Source organism: Artemia franciscana, chromosome 17 (assembly GCF_032884065.1).
Source record: "Artemia franciscana chromosome 17, ASM3288406v1, whole genome shotgun sequence".
Classification (NCBI taxonomy): Eukaryota; Metazoa; Arthropoda; class Branchiopoda; order Anostraca; family Artemiidae; genus Artemia; species Artemia franciscana.
In genome coordinates this window covers 15,431,384-15,449,515 of record NC_088879.1, presented here as the reverse complement: position 1 = coordinate 15,449,515, position 18,132 = coordinate 15,431,384, and the positions used below count along the sequence as shown (strand labels likewise).

The window sequence follows — 18,132 nt, the reverse complement described above, 5'->3', positions numbered from 1 at the left end:
ATACCTTATAATAAAACATAGGAAGTTGATAAAAAGCAAAAAAAAATAGCCTATCGACTTCCACTATTAAATTGGGATTCACTTAACTTCCCTATTGAAAGTTTCGTTATGAAAGATAACACCAGTTATGGTGCCAAGTGAGAGGCCTATGACGATCCAGGCCCACCATTCTGGCTAAGCTAAAAATAAAACTGAAAAGTTTTGTGCTTATGTACTCTATATTCTACTTGTTTTAATAGTTCTTATCTGAAGTTTATTTCTTAAAACTGTCATAGCATGACATTTTCGGTCATGACAGAAAACTGGGCTTTAAATTGACTTTAAAATGGATTGCAATTAGATGGAACTAGTGGCACAATTAACACATTTAGTCAGCGATGTTCTATCCTATAGTAAGAAGCCTATTTTAATGCCCAGACCAGGTACATACCCAAAATTTTTCAGTTGGAGGGGGGTGAACCTTCAATTATAAAAGAACTGGTTTTATTTGATTTTATGAATATGAAATGCCTAGAAAGGTACCTAGGTGTCATCCCGACCACACTGAAGTTCTTGATCTGGGTGAAATCGGTTACTCTGTCTGCATTCGGAGATAATTAGCTTAGCCTTAGTGAGATAAATTACTGCGCAGGAGGTATATTTTAATTAAATATCTAATATTTGGTTATTTTTATAAATATCTAGTTGGTTTGTTTAGCTACTTAATATATTACGCTCTGGGCGACTTGTTTTCCATAATTCTCTTTTGTATTTTCCATATTTTTGTTACTAAAGTATTATAGTTTCATCAGATTTTGGTATATTTCGTTATGATTAACCTAACTTCACTTCTTGAATGTGGTCAGGATAATACGTAAGTACCCCTAGAAATTCCAGAAAATCTATGATTTCAGGGTGGCCCAAGCCCTAAAGCCCTTTCCCTCTGGATACATCCCTGTTCTATATTACTCTAACCTCCTCCAAATCTTTGGAAAGATATAATAAATTAATAAGTTGCAATGAGCTTTTGCCCTGCATTGCAACTTGCAAGAACCTTTACAATGCATTTCTTAACCTATTTGAGTGTAATATTACCAAAGAATTCGGCATTAAGATTATCTCTCATTGCGGATCACTTCAAACATCATAAGTAGTCTTCAGAGCCAGCATTGGGAAAACACCCACTTCTAGCTGAGAGCTTTATTAGTGCAAAAGCTTAGTAGTCAATCATTGAATAAAGCATTCACAAAAAGCGTGAAGAAAGGAATATCCGGAATTCTCACTCCACCCAATAGCCTAACCGGTTCTGTTCTTTGTTTGAAATAAAACGAAGCTGGCTTAAAAGCCAAATTGTTTTAGGACAAGATTAAGCATGGAGAAGTTGAAAAAATCAGTTCGGATGTTCGTCAGACTCTGCGAGTTTGCAATTACAAATAAATATGGCCAAAATTAAACGAAAAAATAATTACTGTTAACTTATTTGTTTATTTTCTTCTTGAAGCTTGTGCATTTTCTTCTTTAAATCAAGTGGTTGCAAACCATAGGAGTAAGTAAAACAGTTCAAAATAGGGATGAAACCTTTTTACTGACAGTGAATAGATAAAAAATTATTTAACTGGATATTTCGAACACATACAGTGTTCATCATCAGCAGTAAAACAGTTTTACTGCTGATGATGAACACTGTATATGTGTTCGAAATATCCAGTTAAATAATTTTTTATCTATTCACTGTCAATAAAAAGGTTTCATCCCTATTTTGAACTGTTTTACTTTCGTCATGGAAAGGCAGTGTGGTCTTCGAAGTTACCATAGGAGTAAATAATTCTTCGCCTTCATCCTGTCTTCTATTCCTCTGACCTGTTTTCAACTATCCTCAAGCACACTTTCGTATCTAACCTTAAAGGGATCCATTACAAAGATTGCCAAACATTTTTTTTTCTTCTAAAAACATTTCAACGCACCTTTAAACATATCCACAAAAGTCACTAAAACGAAACTTGAATTTTGCCAGCGTCAAAATTCGAACTTTATGTTTTGTTTATCTTTATGTTTTAATTTGCACTGCTTGATCAAGAGTCAATTTTCCTTAATAAATACTTCAATCCCCATTCCTAAAAAATAAAGTTATTCTCACAGCCATAGCGGCCCGGTGGCAACCCTGAAAGCCAAATGAGCTAAACGATCTTTGGAACTTATTCATGACAGACTCTACTTGAGTAGAGGTGGTAGCATGATTTCCAGATCAGCTCGGGTAAAAGCAGTATTCCGTTTTCTAGTTCCCCACGAATTGAAGCAGTAACACGTATTTTAATCCAAGTTGAGTAAAAAGAGTAGCATGTCTTCTAGTTCTACACGAGTAAAAGCAGTATCACGTGTTCCAGTCCAACTCAAATGGAGTACTAGCAAGTCTTCCCGCTCCAAATAAATGACAGCTTTTAGAAGATTTACTCGGTGCCTCAGAATTGCACAAAAGGGTCTTTTATAAAGGTCTCATCGGAGTTGCAATTAAGATTTATAATAACATTCCGATAACATTTTGTAAGATATCTTACAATAATTATGTAAAATAATAAGTTGAGACAAAATCAAAAGGTGCTGAAATAGAGACTTACTTTTCTAGGACAATTTTCAAGAATGATATAAACATTTTCGTCATCTTCAAAGCAACGGTAGAATCGGACTACATGTCTATGTATGAGATCTCTATGAAGTTCAACTTCCCTTGCAATCTGGAAAAGAGAGAGAATGAAAAAGACAAGCAACCAAAATGTATAGGCAGAATTACTGACATGAATGGAACGGGTAAACAAATGGAGTAGCTAAGAACACCCATTGGGAGAGAGGAAAGTCAGAGGAATCCCTCCTGGAAGACCAAAATATAAAACAGTCCGAACTTCAGTATTACCCAAAAAAACTGTCCCCCCCCCCCGCAAAGGAGAATCCCTTCATGCCCACCTCAATTGAAAAATTCTTACAGGCAACACTGGTTATAACTAAAAGGAACACAAGTAATCGAGTCTTATAGCCGACAGCCAAAAGCATTCTTTTTTCACAAAATAAACCTCGAATTCATTTTATTAAAAAATAAATCAGCTCATAAACGGTTATTAAAATGAAACTTATCAGGCATGTACCTAGAATGGCCTCTTGTCTCACGCCAAAACCTCACGACTTTTAAGATTGATTCCATAATTTGCAAATTTTATATCATTCATGTTTTCTTGAGTATTTCAAAGATTTTTTCGAGTGGGGGCTCACTTTCCGCCCCTGGTGTATATCTTAGAAGACAAAACATGCTGTAGAGTTTCACTACGGTTAGCACAGTTTCTGCCACACTTGGCCATATGGTGTACGTAATTTCTTGAAGTAGAACCCCTCGAATTTTCCCCAGCCCAGTTATATAAGACATTTGAAATAATTCCTACCTATTGGACTTGGGTAGCCACAATTGATAGATTCTGGAAGATTTTTCACACATTCATATATTGCGATGGGGTTGTCAACCACGGGTCTAGAATAATCGAATCTAAACTCATAACACTCTTACTTTTCTGTAATTATTTTGATTGCCAACATTCACCAAAATGTTATGCCCACAAACGGTTAATATAAAACCTAAATATGGTTGCCCTCACTCTCATACACGACTACATTTTCGTGAATTTCCTGACAAAAGACAAATTACCTTGTCTTCAGATCTTTACAAAAGACTAATTGTGATCAATCGTTTCATAGGTAAAACGTATTTCACGATCAATAGAACAATTTAAATGACGTGAAGGTTCAGCCAGGGGCAGGGTTGGGGATTTGACAGAGTTCAGTTTTGAAAAAAAAAGCGTTTCGTTTCACGTAAGCATGCGCTCATATTTTTAACCTAACTCAACATAGCACAAGGAGAAATCTATAAAGAACAGCCTAACTTAGTCCAGGATCAGATATATATATATATATATATATATATATATATATATATATATATATATATATATATATATATATATATATATATATATATATATATATATATATATACCTGAATGACCTTATATTGGCTTATAATGTTCAAATCTCTTATTTGAAAATCTGTTTATTTTGCACTTTCCAGATGCAGACTGATAGAGTTCAGGGTAAATTTAACGTTGGAAAATCTGCATATTCCATGCTAAGCTTTATATTATGTTCATACAAGGATGATGTATGAACATACATTATGTTCATACAAGAAGAACTTGTTATTGATTTTATTCCTGGTAGGGGCATGAGACAGAGGTTCAGAAAACGCAAAGAATGGGCGATTTACATAAAAAAGTATGAAAACATATGCCAAAAATTGCCAAAACTTAACGTTTTAGTGATTCGAGGGTTGTTCAGACCAAAAAATAACTCCCACCCCATGGTGCGCACCTCCCCTGGAAATAGATTCCCTTGGCAAGAACGCCTTCTCCCGATTAGAAGGCAAGAATGTACGCAAGGGGTAGGGCTCAGGCCCCCAGTCCATGAAATTCTAAAGTTTTCCGAATATCTATGTAGATTTCATTCAGATTATCGTTTTTTTTTTTGCCCCTCTGAAAAGTTTCTGCGCACGTGTCAGGTGGAACGGTAAGCTTGTAGAAATTGTCTATGAAGAAAATGGTAACGATGGTCTTTTTGCCAAAAGGATCGTTTTATTAATGTTAAGAGCTCTTAATGTTAGAGATATATAACTAGTTGGGCTATATTTGTGCAGCTTTTCCCTATGTTTAGAGAGTTGTCGCTTTTATACTCCTTATTTCACCAGAAAAAAAGTGCCATGCTGTGTCTTTTATTCCTCGATAGACGCTTCAGTACCAAAACAACGAAAAGATGTTCTTAAATGCTTTCAAGATTACCACAACATCACCAATGACTTCCTTTAACATATTATTACTACTCAGTTAATTGTGGGAAAATAAGAAAACGGTAAAAACGCTGGGCAGCCTTTCATGAAGGGGTTAGATGATGGATTGCTATGCTGCTATTATCGTGGCATACCCCTGGTCTCGCTTATTAAACTCCATTTAAGGTTATTACCAAGGCTTGAAAATAAGTATGGTTCTTAAGTCATTCTTGACATCATGTCAGATTAAATGGGGGCGCAGATAGACAATCGTTTGGCAATCTACTTTTATCCCCTTATCCTTCATACAACTTGTTTTTATTTCAAAAGCTTCCACATAAAATGCCAAATTTACCCGGAAGAGTCAATTATAGATTAAGTAGAACCAACAGAAACTTCTCAGGTACCAAGTTTTCAGGGAGGGGCAAGAGCTACGATCATTTGGGGAGTAAATTCTAAAAAGAAAAACTCATTTCTCCGTCCCCATCACCTTTAGAAGAATTTCCCCCTTTATTACAAGCATTTACTGTTTGAATTGACTTCCTGGTGGTCCCCCAAACGATGTCCTGAACATAACTAAGAGAGCCGGCCCAATTTTCATGTGGGGAACTTATTGCGTCAAGTTACCTCTTTCTTCTTTTCTTTTCTTTTTTTTTTATCCAGAATTGGAACATCTTTTTTTTTCAGTGTCTTGTTCTATGAAAGATAAATATTTGCTGGGAAATGCTTCGAATAAAGTGCAAAGTACATAAGCGACCTGGAAATAATTATGAAAGGCTACATTTACCACGTCTGTCAAAAACAGTATTTTAGTGCACGGTGGAATTCTTTTACGATTATTATATAATAATAGAACATTTAACCTAAAAATAGAAAATGGTTTACCAAATAATGAAACACTGTTTTTTAGATCCGACTGCCTATTCATAGAAATTAAGAACCCAGATTAGAGAAATAAATAGAACCCACACTAAGCCCATCTCAATATGCATTTATCAAATGTGTTATAACAATCAGTTGGGTAAATACTAAGCCTTTAAAGTGTGTAGTATAATTAATGGGCAAAATGAAAAACCTCGGAGTCTGAATTATGTGACAGATCTTCCTTCACAGTCTTAGGCCTTGAGGATACTTTTTATGGATACTGAACCGGCAAAGAAAAATGCAATCAATGGTTCGTCCCCTCTATAAAGAAATAAATGAGATACTGACTAGCCAAGTCCCAGCTTTAAACGCTAAAATATGAACTAGTAATAGGATCTTTGGGCGAGTAAACATGTATCTGGATTTGAAGAATTCGAATCAATAAGAGGTTCGGCGTTGCCATCGCTTTGAAGTAAACTGTACCATTGTTCCGACAAAAATTGTACCACCACAGGATAACTTGTATCATCTGAACAGCAGGTTAAAAACTTGACATAGCAAGAAGGTGTTCAATAAACTAAAACGGGAACAGATATCGGAGTAGGAGAGGAGCAACTAAAACCTAAAAATTTCCAAATGCACCGTATTGCACCAGAACCTTTAAATTGTACCAAAAACGGTGCAATTGTTCTGCGTTAGCAACGCTGGAGATAATCTGGATGTGAATTCCAAAACTCTCTAATGCGTCATGAATCTTATCAAATTTCAAAACTTAATCCTTATAGCGTTATGTATTTATTGACTGCAGGAATTTGGTGTGATACAAATTTTAAATTTTTCCATTATGACTTGTTTTCAATAGTTTAAATTTGTTTTAATAAGGACATATGAGCCGCTCAGAAGTTGAATCAATAAGATTAGTAAGAAAACAAGCAGAGAAAGCTCAATAGCAACACAAATTACATGCTTTTGTTTTAGTATTAGTTATTTGGCAAATAATAGCCAAATTTTAGGAAACGGGCGTAACACCACATCAAAAATAATAAAGTTTTTTCAGACTTAGCCAGATAGTAATTTGTATTACAAAATTATTTTGAAAAATGCCTGAAATCGCTCAAATATAAGTCAAACTGAAATTAAGATTAGGCTTACATCATTCAAATCACCACAATTGAAAACCCTAAACTGGAGGCCTACCGAACCCCACCTTGAACAACAATGAATAATGTTTGCATTGCTGGGAGTTCTTTATAGTATTGATTAGGTCAAATTGACTTTTAGAAAAAAAATTATGTGTTTTATGAATATTTTTGTAGCCCCCTTCCCCCATAGAAAATATCCCCATAACAAAATCCTAGACTCATCCTTGACTTCAAGGTTCGATATAGCTTCTTGAGGAGAGTGATAGTGAACCTACAAAACGGAACAAGACAAATTATACCATTTTCGTGACAGCTTACAAATTTTCTCTACAGGCGATTAACTTAGAAAACAAATAAACTAATCTTTATCAGCTCTAATAGAACTGTGCCCCTTCCAATTCGAGACTTCTATCAACAACACGAACACAAAGAGGACATGGATTCCCCTTATGTATGTCCATTACTTCATAATTTATGTGTTGTTATTACTGCAGTGGTAGAGATTATGTCCATCATTATAGAAAGACATTCAAAAATATATGTACAATCTTTAATACGGGTTCTCGGGATATTCTATTATGGTATAAATATTAATATCCCACTTAGATTTGGAGGATCTCTTCCGTTATACCTGTATAACTTTTTACCCGTAGATTAAGTTGCTTCAATTTGTGGGCATTAAGTGGAAACATAAGTGTCGCATGTCAAAATACATGGGGAACATATAATTGTTGCTATGTTTGAATGATGTAAGAAATCCTAGAAATTTTAAAATGCTTCATTCCTAACGGAACATCACTTTACCCTCTGCCCCATTAATATGCAAATATATAGCCCAAGTTATATATTTCACATGCTTTTTGCAATACGACAGTCATTTGTTTCAGCTTAATACCCGTAAACGACTAAAAATATATTTTAAATAGTGGTATATGTATAAAGGAAAAAAATGTGAGCAGGATATTAAAGCAGAGAGAAAAACTTTCTCGTATGAATACTAAATAGTGCATATACCGATCACGCGATTCTCTGCCTTGGACCGGGGGTGCAAAGTGCGGTTGAGGGCAAATCATCCGACGCGTCCGTGTTTTCCCCCAGATTTCTGCAGGTACCAGGAAATTTGTTTGTGGCAAGAAAAAGAGGGGATATAGACTGAAAAAACCTATTTCACTTCTTTTTGAAAGTTTGCCTGTTTTTGGAAGTGATTATATAATTTTTGAACCCATTGAAAGGGTTAGGTCTCTCTGATCCTCCCCTATATTGCGTCCTTGTTGTGAACAAGGAATTGAAATAGCAAATCAACTTTCTGAACTTAACCGCACATTGCATGACATTTGAAAGACAGGTATGGAGTAATATCGCCACTAGTTACTTCTGACCTATAAAAAAAATTGGTAGGCCATTTTTTTTTAGATCTGACATCTTTCAGTGGTTTTGATTGAGTTTTTTTTTCTTGTTTTCTTTTTAAGAAAGAAAGGGTTTATTTATCAACAATAAATATAACAAAACCTGAAGCAAAGCTTGAAAGTCAAGGTTTAGAGCCCAGTCCAGGGTGAAAATGTCATGAATAAACTCTACCAGATTACCATCTGAAATTTACCTACATATTTGGCTGGTGACCTTAACTTAACTGTCAATTCCTAAAACAACCACGTGATGTTTTACGGAGGGTACCTGAAACCCTTCTACCAAGAGAGGATTTCTCATTTAGTCGGTAGGTTTCCGATGTTAACAAAGGAGTATATACTCTGCCTTTTTTTTTCTTCTTCTCCATATCTGTCGTCCTACATTCACTGTCAAGACCACCACCACATTTTGAAATACTTTTTAGACCTTTTCCTTTTTACCTATAGCCTACCATTATTTAATCTTTTTTTCTTTTTTTTTGTCGTTTACGGGTACTAAGCTGAAACGAAAGAGGGAACTATGACAAAATGCACGAAAAATGTAGAATTTGGGCTATATATTTTTAGGTTAGGGGGGGGGGGGGGGTAAAGTGAGGTGCTTTTAGGAATGATACAAGTATAATAGCATACTTGTATATTTCTTAAAAGCACTTACATTCTACTTTACCCCCTCCCTGTTCAAATATATAGCCCAAATTAAATATTTCATTGCATTTTGCCATACGTCACACTTTTGTTTCAACTCAATACCCCTGAAATGCTACAACAAGGGATCTTGAGCAGTGGTATAGGTATGACGGAAAAGGTCCTACCTTTTTCTGGTATGTTCATTAAACGGTCTGGGGAAAAACACCCCCTCCTCCGAAAGTATATTTGTGATTCTTCATTTTAAAAATCCTTGCTCCCCGCCTGTATTTTCGTGAACTGGCGCCCCAGTCTGCTGCGCCCCAGTCTTTCTGAATAAGTAAAAGGGGAAACTTCAACAGAACCAATTTATTGCACTGAATGCAAGGCAGTATCTCGCACTGTACCCGTGGGCAGGGTTGCCACCTGTAGCAGGAAAGTGCTATTTTAGCACTATTACAGTCAATTTTTTTGTCTGAAGCACCGAAAATCGCTGTCTAGCACACACATTTGGGCAATCGTAGCACTTTAGGAACTGACCGTAGTTACAACCTGTCTGTGAGCTACTAAACTATTCGATTGATAATTAGGCCGGTTCAGTAATACCTCGGTAAGCTTTGCAATCTTACAGATATTAAAATCTTATTATAAATTATAAGGTCTGCAGCTTCAAGTGCAAGTATTTACAGCAAGTCACGATTTTTCAGTTTGCCTTGAGCAAGGAATCCTAAAATAGTAGTAATATATTAATTTTGTGACAATTCAAAGCATAAGTTTCTCACTTTAACTGCACCTAACAAATAAGAGTGATTTAAACTTTCAAACATTGTATTTGATTGAAATCTACTGAATGCTTTATCCAACGTCGGGATCAAGGTTGTCATACATCATAACACAAAAAAAACGTGATATCAGGACTTAGATACTTGTATTATGCAAAATCAATTTAATAACTAATGTAACTTGATAACAATTGCAATTTACTTTTTAATCTTTTCTTTATTCGTGGGTTTGTGGTCAGCGGCTGTTCAAAAGGAGTATGCTACCTTTCAAGCTATCTTCTTCTATAAAAAAAAAGAAAAGAAAAAAGCAACAACAAAAGAATAAACTAAACGTAAGTACGATTTTATGAAAATCCGTTGGAAGTATTTTAAAAGTTGGGACTGCAAACCGGGATAGTCTCACTACTATAGAAAATAGTCAAGCGGCTTTCACACTACATAAATAGTTTTTAGAGCTAAGTAGTTCAATTGCTTTACGCTAAGAGTAGCCTTTCACACTTAACCTAGTTCTTTAACGCTAGGCTGAGGTAAAAAATCCTAAAAACCATCATTATCATAGTCTAAAATCATCACAATCATCATAAGCAAATTATTCAAAAACTGAAAACGTGTAATGGAGATAGAGATTCAAGCTCTGGTTAAGCATGAAAGGCTTTCTATGAAAAGTTTATAAACGTATTTTCAAATTTATTAATTGCTCATCCTTTTTGTTTACTTTTTTTGCTACTACGTTGTCTTTTCCATAGCATAACATAATTATGTAACGTGAAATTCAATGTGGAGCTCAATTCTACTTGGCACGGCCTGCCTCACAGACAAAATTTACCGACTTTAAGATAAAAAAAAAGGGTATAATTTAAATAAAAACAATGGAACAAAAAAAAAACGACAAACTTTAAATAACAAAAATCATGAAATAATAAAAACATACCTTTATTATTTAAAGTTTGTTGTTGTTATTTTATTTTTGTTCCACTGTTTTATTTAAATTATATCTGCTTTTTCTTTCTCAAATTTTGTAAATGGATGAGCAGTGTGGTCAAAGAAATCAGTTACAAAATTTACCCCTTAAAATTACAGAGCGAAATGTTAAATCTTAAGCTATGTTCGTGTAAAAGTTTCAACGGCATAGTGTGAAACTACCATAACATTTGCGTTTTGAATGTACTACGTTACATGGAAACACTGGTGAATACTTGATGCAAGAACCTTTTTCACCATAAAGATTTTACAGAGCAGGAATAGTCGTAGCTTGGTTGGAAAATCAGGCAATTATTGATATAGTACAGAGCAATTACGTGCTGCATCTGATAACTACTGCTTGTTCTTTGAACTTATTTTTGTTCTTATTCCGGTGTTGTGTCTTAACATATATCCTCCTGGCCCACATGCAACCCGCGGGAGATGCATGGCTGATCTATAAGAAAGAAGCATTTGAGTAGCCTTACCTCGTTCGCTGGCGCAAGAGGGGATTTTTTAATGCAGGGAGAATTTTTGTCCCCGACTACAGAGTTTTCGAATCACTTATTTATGAACTGTAATTTCAAATGTGTGTCGATCTTTTTTGCTTGTTTCAATTTTTATTATATTGTAATTCGATTGAAAATAATTGTGAATAGTTTTAATTGCTCGAAAAAACTATGGTTTTCAAAATCTGAATTGCTTGAAAATGCATAAGTTGCTGAAACAGCCTGGTCCATGCAAATCTCAAGCATATCCTACATAATTATCTCAGAATCTCTTGAAACTCGGCATTCAGTGTAGATGGATTTTCCAAATGTCAGGGGAAAATCAGAGAGAACTAACAATGGTCACTTATAATGATGTTGCTTCCAGCCAGAAAGAGCAAGCTCTCGCAATTCAAACCAGGTCAGACTAGCTAAAAGATGTCTTCTCATTCTTCAGGGTCGTATGATCAGTCTCAATAATGATTTTGAGCAGTAATACCCCATACCTTACCATTTGATGTATTTTTTTGTGGTTCCCTAATAGAGGGAGCATCTTGAGGGTGTCTGAGAATAATTTCAGAAACAGGATTGGTTAAGGGTCGTTGAAAGCCACTCAGTTTCAGAGGCTTGTCTTCTTTAGTGAAAAATATTGGTGCAATAAAAATGAGAAAAGAGACAAATTACCAAAGAGAAACTAGACAAGGTTAGAAGACGACAATAAAAACTCATAAATACAATATTCTTCGTTCATGTTTTACCAGAGAACGTCACTCAGTACTTATGTATTATAGCGACCACACTGTTGTCCTTGACCGTTGTAAAACCGGTGTCTTTGTTTTCAATCGGAAATAATAAGCTTAGGCTGAGTGAGATAAACTACTATGCCGGTATATTTTAATTAAATATTTAATGCATCTTCCCCCTCCTTAACAGGCCATGGAACCTTTGTGGCGATAAATGTCATGTATTTTTTGTTTTTATTGTCGACATTCTTCTTCTACTGGACATAGAGCATTCGGGGGGATTAGTACTGTGTATTGCATTACAAATAAATCTTATTATCATTTGTATCTTATCCCCCTTAAAATTTTTATACATATTATTATTACTTAATACCTATGCTTTTTCTCAACCCTTGGTATTTTTTTGCAAGTGAATCTTTCATAATTTTTAATGCTCAGCAAGGGTTCCCAACCGATTTCGGGCCGTGCCCCACCAAGGCATTTTTAAAATCCGCATGCCCCCCTAATCTTTTTTGGATATTGATATTTTATTAGTAAAGTAATTGGTAAACTTTTAAGTAGATTTCAAAATTTTAGAGCATTTCCTTCTGGAGAGGCCAGTCACTAAATAAGAAGTTTTTTAACCCCGTTTTCTTTCTGTTTACTATACATGCACGCGAGTAAATCTTCCACCCAATAGGACAATATGCAATCGTTAGCGATAGGTGTTATTTCTACAACCTTATATATTTACTTAAGAACCATATATCGTATTACCTTGCGGTAGCACGGGGGAAGAGCCGAAGCTTCGTAACCACAAGTAACAAGGTTCAATCCCGCACACCGCAAGGAATTGCAAAGCAGATAAGAAAGCTGTAATTTTTTAGTTTAACAGAATTGTAATTAACATCGCAAATATGGATTTTTTTTCATCTTTGTTTAAAAGGATTGTCGTTAATCTATTCCATAAAACAAATAGCACGCCTAGGGGGTTAACCTTTTGCGTATTTTACTTCTTTGAATTTCGCCTCATTATTGTTCCTATTTCACCTGAAATAAGTACCTACATCATAACGATCATCAGCTTTTTTCATTGTGAGTAGATGACTTTTTTTTTCGATGTAATTTCTAATCAAGCGGTGGATTTTAAAATATCACATATCTTAGTGCCTACCACATTATGTTTTTTTTTCTGAAACTATGTGGCAGTAATCTTTTAGCTAGAAATATTGCATAAGGGAACTTTAATATGTTGAATGATGTTTCTGAATTTAATAGTACTATTCAAATTATAATGTCAGTTAGAGTTAATCAATTAAATTCAATAAAATTTAATTTGAAAAATAAACATTGAACTGAATAATTTGACAATATTTTCGATGGTTGCTGTTGTTTATTGTCAAAAAGTGACTAAACAAAAAAAAGGAAAAGAAATGTATATTTGATTAAAAACGGGCATATCCAGTTAAGTCCCCTTTTTTAAAATTTAGTTTGAAAATAATATACAATCTTTTTACAAGGTTTTATAGAATTAATGAAATTCATATAAGTTTTTATGAGTAATAGTAAGGTAAGCTGGGATCCTTACTATTACATCATTCATCATTTGAAATTTTGAGAAGAAAGTATTGGTTGATAAACCAATATGTGTGAAATCATAGACCTGATGAAGAAAAACTGACTTCAGATCCCTATAATTAAAATCAGTTTGAAAATCCTGAGCCCTTTTTTGGTCTGTCGCTTTCTTTGTAAACTATTAAAATATATTAACATTTTCAACCAGTGTCATTTAGAAGAATTCAATTTTAAGGGAATTAATTATCAAATTTATAGAAAAATACAAAATTTAGAAAACAAATTTGTTTCTAATAAAAGTAAAGAGCAAAATTAAAACCTTAAAAATGACATTAAAACACGAAAAAGAGACAAAAATTATGTTTCATGTCAAGGGGCTGTCCTCACTTAGTTCACCACTCTTCACGCTAAAGCAGTGGTTCCTAACCGATTTCGGGCCATGCCATACTAAAGCATCTCTTAAATCCCGACCCCCTCCCTTGTCACACTTAAATTTTGAAATTCCAAATTTTGCGTCGATTCACCAGAAGGAAGCTTAAAAGGCCGTTAATTTGGTATCTTTTTGGGGTTCCTACTCTATGCATATTTTATACTAATGAAAAATATTATCTGAATACAACACCTTATATCGCATAACTTCATTGCAATACCCTCAGGTATGCTTTTTTTGCTCTTTAAATTCAATTTACTTTTTTCAAAACTAAGGATCTAAAGTATGGTCAGCAGAAGGGTGCACGTCCTGCCTATGGTCCACCCAAATATTGCTATACCACACCTGCGAGGCCTGCGCCCCACGTTGGGGATCACGGGGCTGGGATAAATCGAAGTTTTTCTGTAGATTACTTTGAAGCCTAAGAAAAATAACACTTTTTCGACGGGGGGGGGGGTATTTGTACTACTTTGAGAAAATAAAACTTGTTTTAAATCAACCATTTTGAGTAAGATCCGATCGTTTGCATTTGAAACTGATAAATTTGTTCTTGATGTAGATTGGAAAATTGTCAGACAAAAACGATTTTTGGCATTAATATCCGCTTAGTAATCACGTATTATGAAGATAAGCCCCAAGGTGAAGCCTTAAACTGATCCTGTTACAAAAACTACAAAATTTATTGGATGTTGCCACGAGAAACTTATATTAGAAGTTATTTGCAAGATAAGCACCCAAATATAGTATAAACCAGAAATGAAAAGTAATTACATTGACAGTTTATTTTTGTAGAAACCCCATTTTGTCAGATTATTTACACGGGTACCTTAACACGACCATACATACAAGAACAATGAGTGTCCGCTAGATAGTCTACCATAAGCGGTTTAGCACAGGAAAGCAGCGTTACCAGATGTCTGGTTCAAAGTTGCGCCGCCATACAAGTGAAAAAGTGCCAAATGGACGATTTCCCGCCCCACCCAAAGAAAGTGCCGATTTGATAAATTCAATGTGCAGTCGCCACAAAAAGCGCCAAAATGGCGTAAGTGCCACTCTGCTGCGAAATCTTGGCAATAAAATAATATTACCCCCCTCAATAATAGTACCCCCTCAGTAATAATACCCCCCTCAGCTCAGAGTAAAATTACTCAACAAAATAAGCAAATCACTAATGTATTCGCTGCAAGGCTCTGTGACCAGAAGTGCAGTGAGAGAGAAAAGAAAAACACAATAAAATATAAACATAAACGTTATCAAAATATTTTTAAGTATGGACCAGACACATCCACCCCCAGGGGGTGGGGCATACAAAAATTAGGGTAATAATAAAAAGAACAATAAAAGAGGAAAAGAAGAAGAATCACTAAGAAGTAAAAACTCGTTATAATTTTTTTGAAGGTAGACAGCGAATGACACTCTTTTGCTGATTCAGGCAAATTATTTTAGGTGTGATAGACAGTAAGGGGATTGTTTCCGCTCTGATTGAAGGGATAAACGAGACAGAAACGTTGCCTAAGCTACGAAGATTATGTGAGGATTGATCAGAGCCAAGAGATGGGCTAGTTCTGAGGGTCACAGGGACATAATCATGTAGTTGAAAGAAAGTTACCACGTGACATTAAAGGTGACAGAAGATCAATACATCTTAGACAAATCGATATTTATCCTATATCTAAAAGAGACTCCCTCTCCTCAGGAAGTTTTCGTCCCACCCGTAAAAACGTAACGAAATGCATATAAGCAACTTTTTGATGCGTTTTTATAAGTTTTTCGTTCGTCGGAAGTTTTCCAGGGCAGAAATTTTCGGGGGGGGATTCTCCGCAGGGAGGATTTTCAACGGAGGGAATTTTCCGGAAGTAAAGGAAGGAAGAAAAGGTTGATATCCATATAGCAGGGCTATAACAGGCATAAAGCTGAATTAAACAATTGAGCAGAATTTTCAGAGTCGATCCTAGTAAAACATTTCTAAATTTCCTAAGAATTCTAAGACACCTCAAAATTTTCATCAAATTGGAAAATATAATACACGAAGGACAGATTTTCACGAAGAAGAACATCAAGAATCCGAATACATTGAGTATTACCGAATCCTAAAACAAATGGAAACCTACATCATAATTCTAATAGAATATTATCAACTATATACGGAGAGGTAACTCCAGTAGGGAAATCTGGGACACATCTTGGATTCCACTAGCTCATAGTTCAAGTGGTGGCTACGACCTAGTAAAGAGCACACCACGTCCTATAGTATCATGAAGTGTTAAGATGAATTTCAAGGAAACTGTCTAGTGCTTAATATCTCTCAATCGATATCTGTTTAACAAACAAGTCTATTGCCTATATTTAACTCGACAGTAATGTCTAGTCGGAAAAATTGATCTCCCTAGTATTTAAAAAAGAAGCCCGAAACCCTCCGAGAATGGCATAAAATCCAAAAGAGTTAAGAACTGAAATAACCATAGTTAAAAACTCATATCCAGATATTTGTCACTCCTCACCTGAAAATTCAAAGAAAGACATTTTAGCATGGTAATCTGAAGTATCTCTTTCTTTCTTTCGCGTTTATTATATATCTATATATTCTATATATTACATATGTATATATTCTATATATATATATATATATAATATATATATATATATATATATATATATATATATATATATATTCTATATATATATATTCTATATATATATATATATATATATATATATATATATATATATATATATATATATATATATATATATATATATATATATATATACTACCTCATGCAATTTGACAAAAATTAAATTAATATTGTAGTTTTTGATCTTCCAGTGTCAAGTTAGGCCCTTGCTGGGCACCGTTCCTTTTTTCTTGGATTAGTTATTGTTATCAGGTGTACTAGTAATTAAAACAACAAATTGCAACAATTTATTCATGGACCATGAGAAAATGCTCTTTCATTTATTCTGGATAGATCTAAATCAAGTAAAACATTTCTTTACAAATAACGCCGCTCCTTCAAGTTACGGGAAAGGCCGTTAGCTATTTACTTTGGTATTCAGCAAATCTATTGTGCTTGCTTGCTAGACCGTTTATTCACTGCTTTTTCGAACAGCAATTTCGCCTTTAAAGGATGTGAACGACTGACAGTTTGTGAAATTAGATTGGAGCCCTTCAACTAAGGATAACTGAAGAATAATACAGAAAAATCATCAAATTAATTGCACTTTCCAAAATGCAGTGTTTAGACTTAACAAAGAAAAAAATATTGGACAGCTGATCGTTATTTATATAAAGTATTGTACTTCCGTATTATACGGACCACGCTCAAGAAGTGAATTCATAATGATATATACCAAAAACTGATGCTAATATAATAGTAACAAAATTATGGAAACTAAAACAGAGCACTGTGGAAAGTAGGCCGCCCAGAATGCATTATATTAAATACCCAACCTAACCAACTCTATATATTAAATATTTAACTAAAATATACCTGTATAGTAGTTTATTTCACTCAGGCTAAGCTGATTATCTCTAAGTACACACAGAGAAACTGGTTTTAAACAGATCAAGAACAAAGTGTGGTCGGTATAATACGTATGTACCTAAAGTATTTTGATTTCTTAAGAAGTCGGGAAGACAGAATGGCAAGATTAGCCTGAACCTGGTTTAATGTATTGATTGCAGACAATAATTTGGGAGGAGGGTGATAAAAAAGCAAAGAACAGGAGAGTTAAAGAACATTATTCGAGGAGAAAAGTACAAACGAATAGTAATCAGTATAGAAATCAATGTTAGAATCCAGAAAAGTGTGTAAAAGGGGGAGGGCTTCTCCCAAAATTTCTAAATTTTCTCAAATTTCAGGGCACTTCTTGTTGAAATAATCAAACAAATCATAGCAGAATCAGTAAATTATAATTGTCAGATTTCCATAAGTATATATTTTCTTGTCCAGTTTCATATTAAAATGTGCGTAGCCTATTTATAGGTGGCCTATATCCGTTAAGCACCTACTGATTCATTTTGTTCTTTTTTTCTTTTTTTACGAAGATGAATTTTGTTAAAGACAACAGTATCAATTATTTTGCATTGCCTTAATTTTAAATTAAGGCAATAATTTAACCTAAAGGCTATTTGTATTTTCAATTGTAAATTATAAATTTTATTTTTATCTTTTTAATATTCATTGATTGTTCTTCTTATAAAAATAACTTAATTTTGTAATATAAAATGTATCAATTTGTTTCTTTGTTTTAATTATACCAAAGACAGCCCAGGAATGTTGCGTATTTTCTTTCCTCCTC

The 18,132-nt window shown here is 34.4% G+C and overlaps 1 protein-coding gene across 1 annotated transcript in view; it reads right to left on the bottom strand.

Annotated features, from left to right (window-relative positions):
- LOC136037912 (serine/threonine-protein kinase PLK1-like) overlaps window positions 1-18,132 on the bottom strand; it is a 133,022-nt gene that overhangs the window by 71,946 nt on the left and 42,944 nt on the right. Inside the window, exon 3 of the mRNA XM_065720767.1 lies at window positions 2,595-2,711. Within this exon, the coding sequence (XP_065576839.1) occupies window positions 2,595-2,711 (117 nt within the window). The remainder of the gene's footprint in view (window positions 1-2,594; window positions 2,712-18,132) is intronic.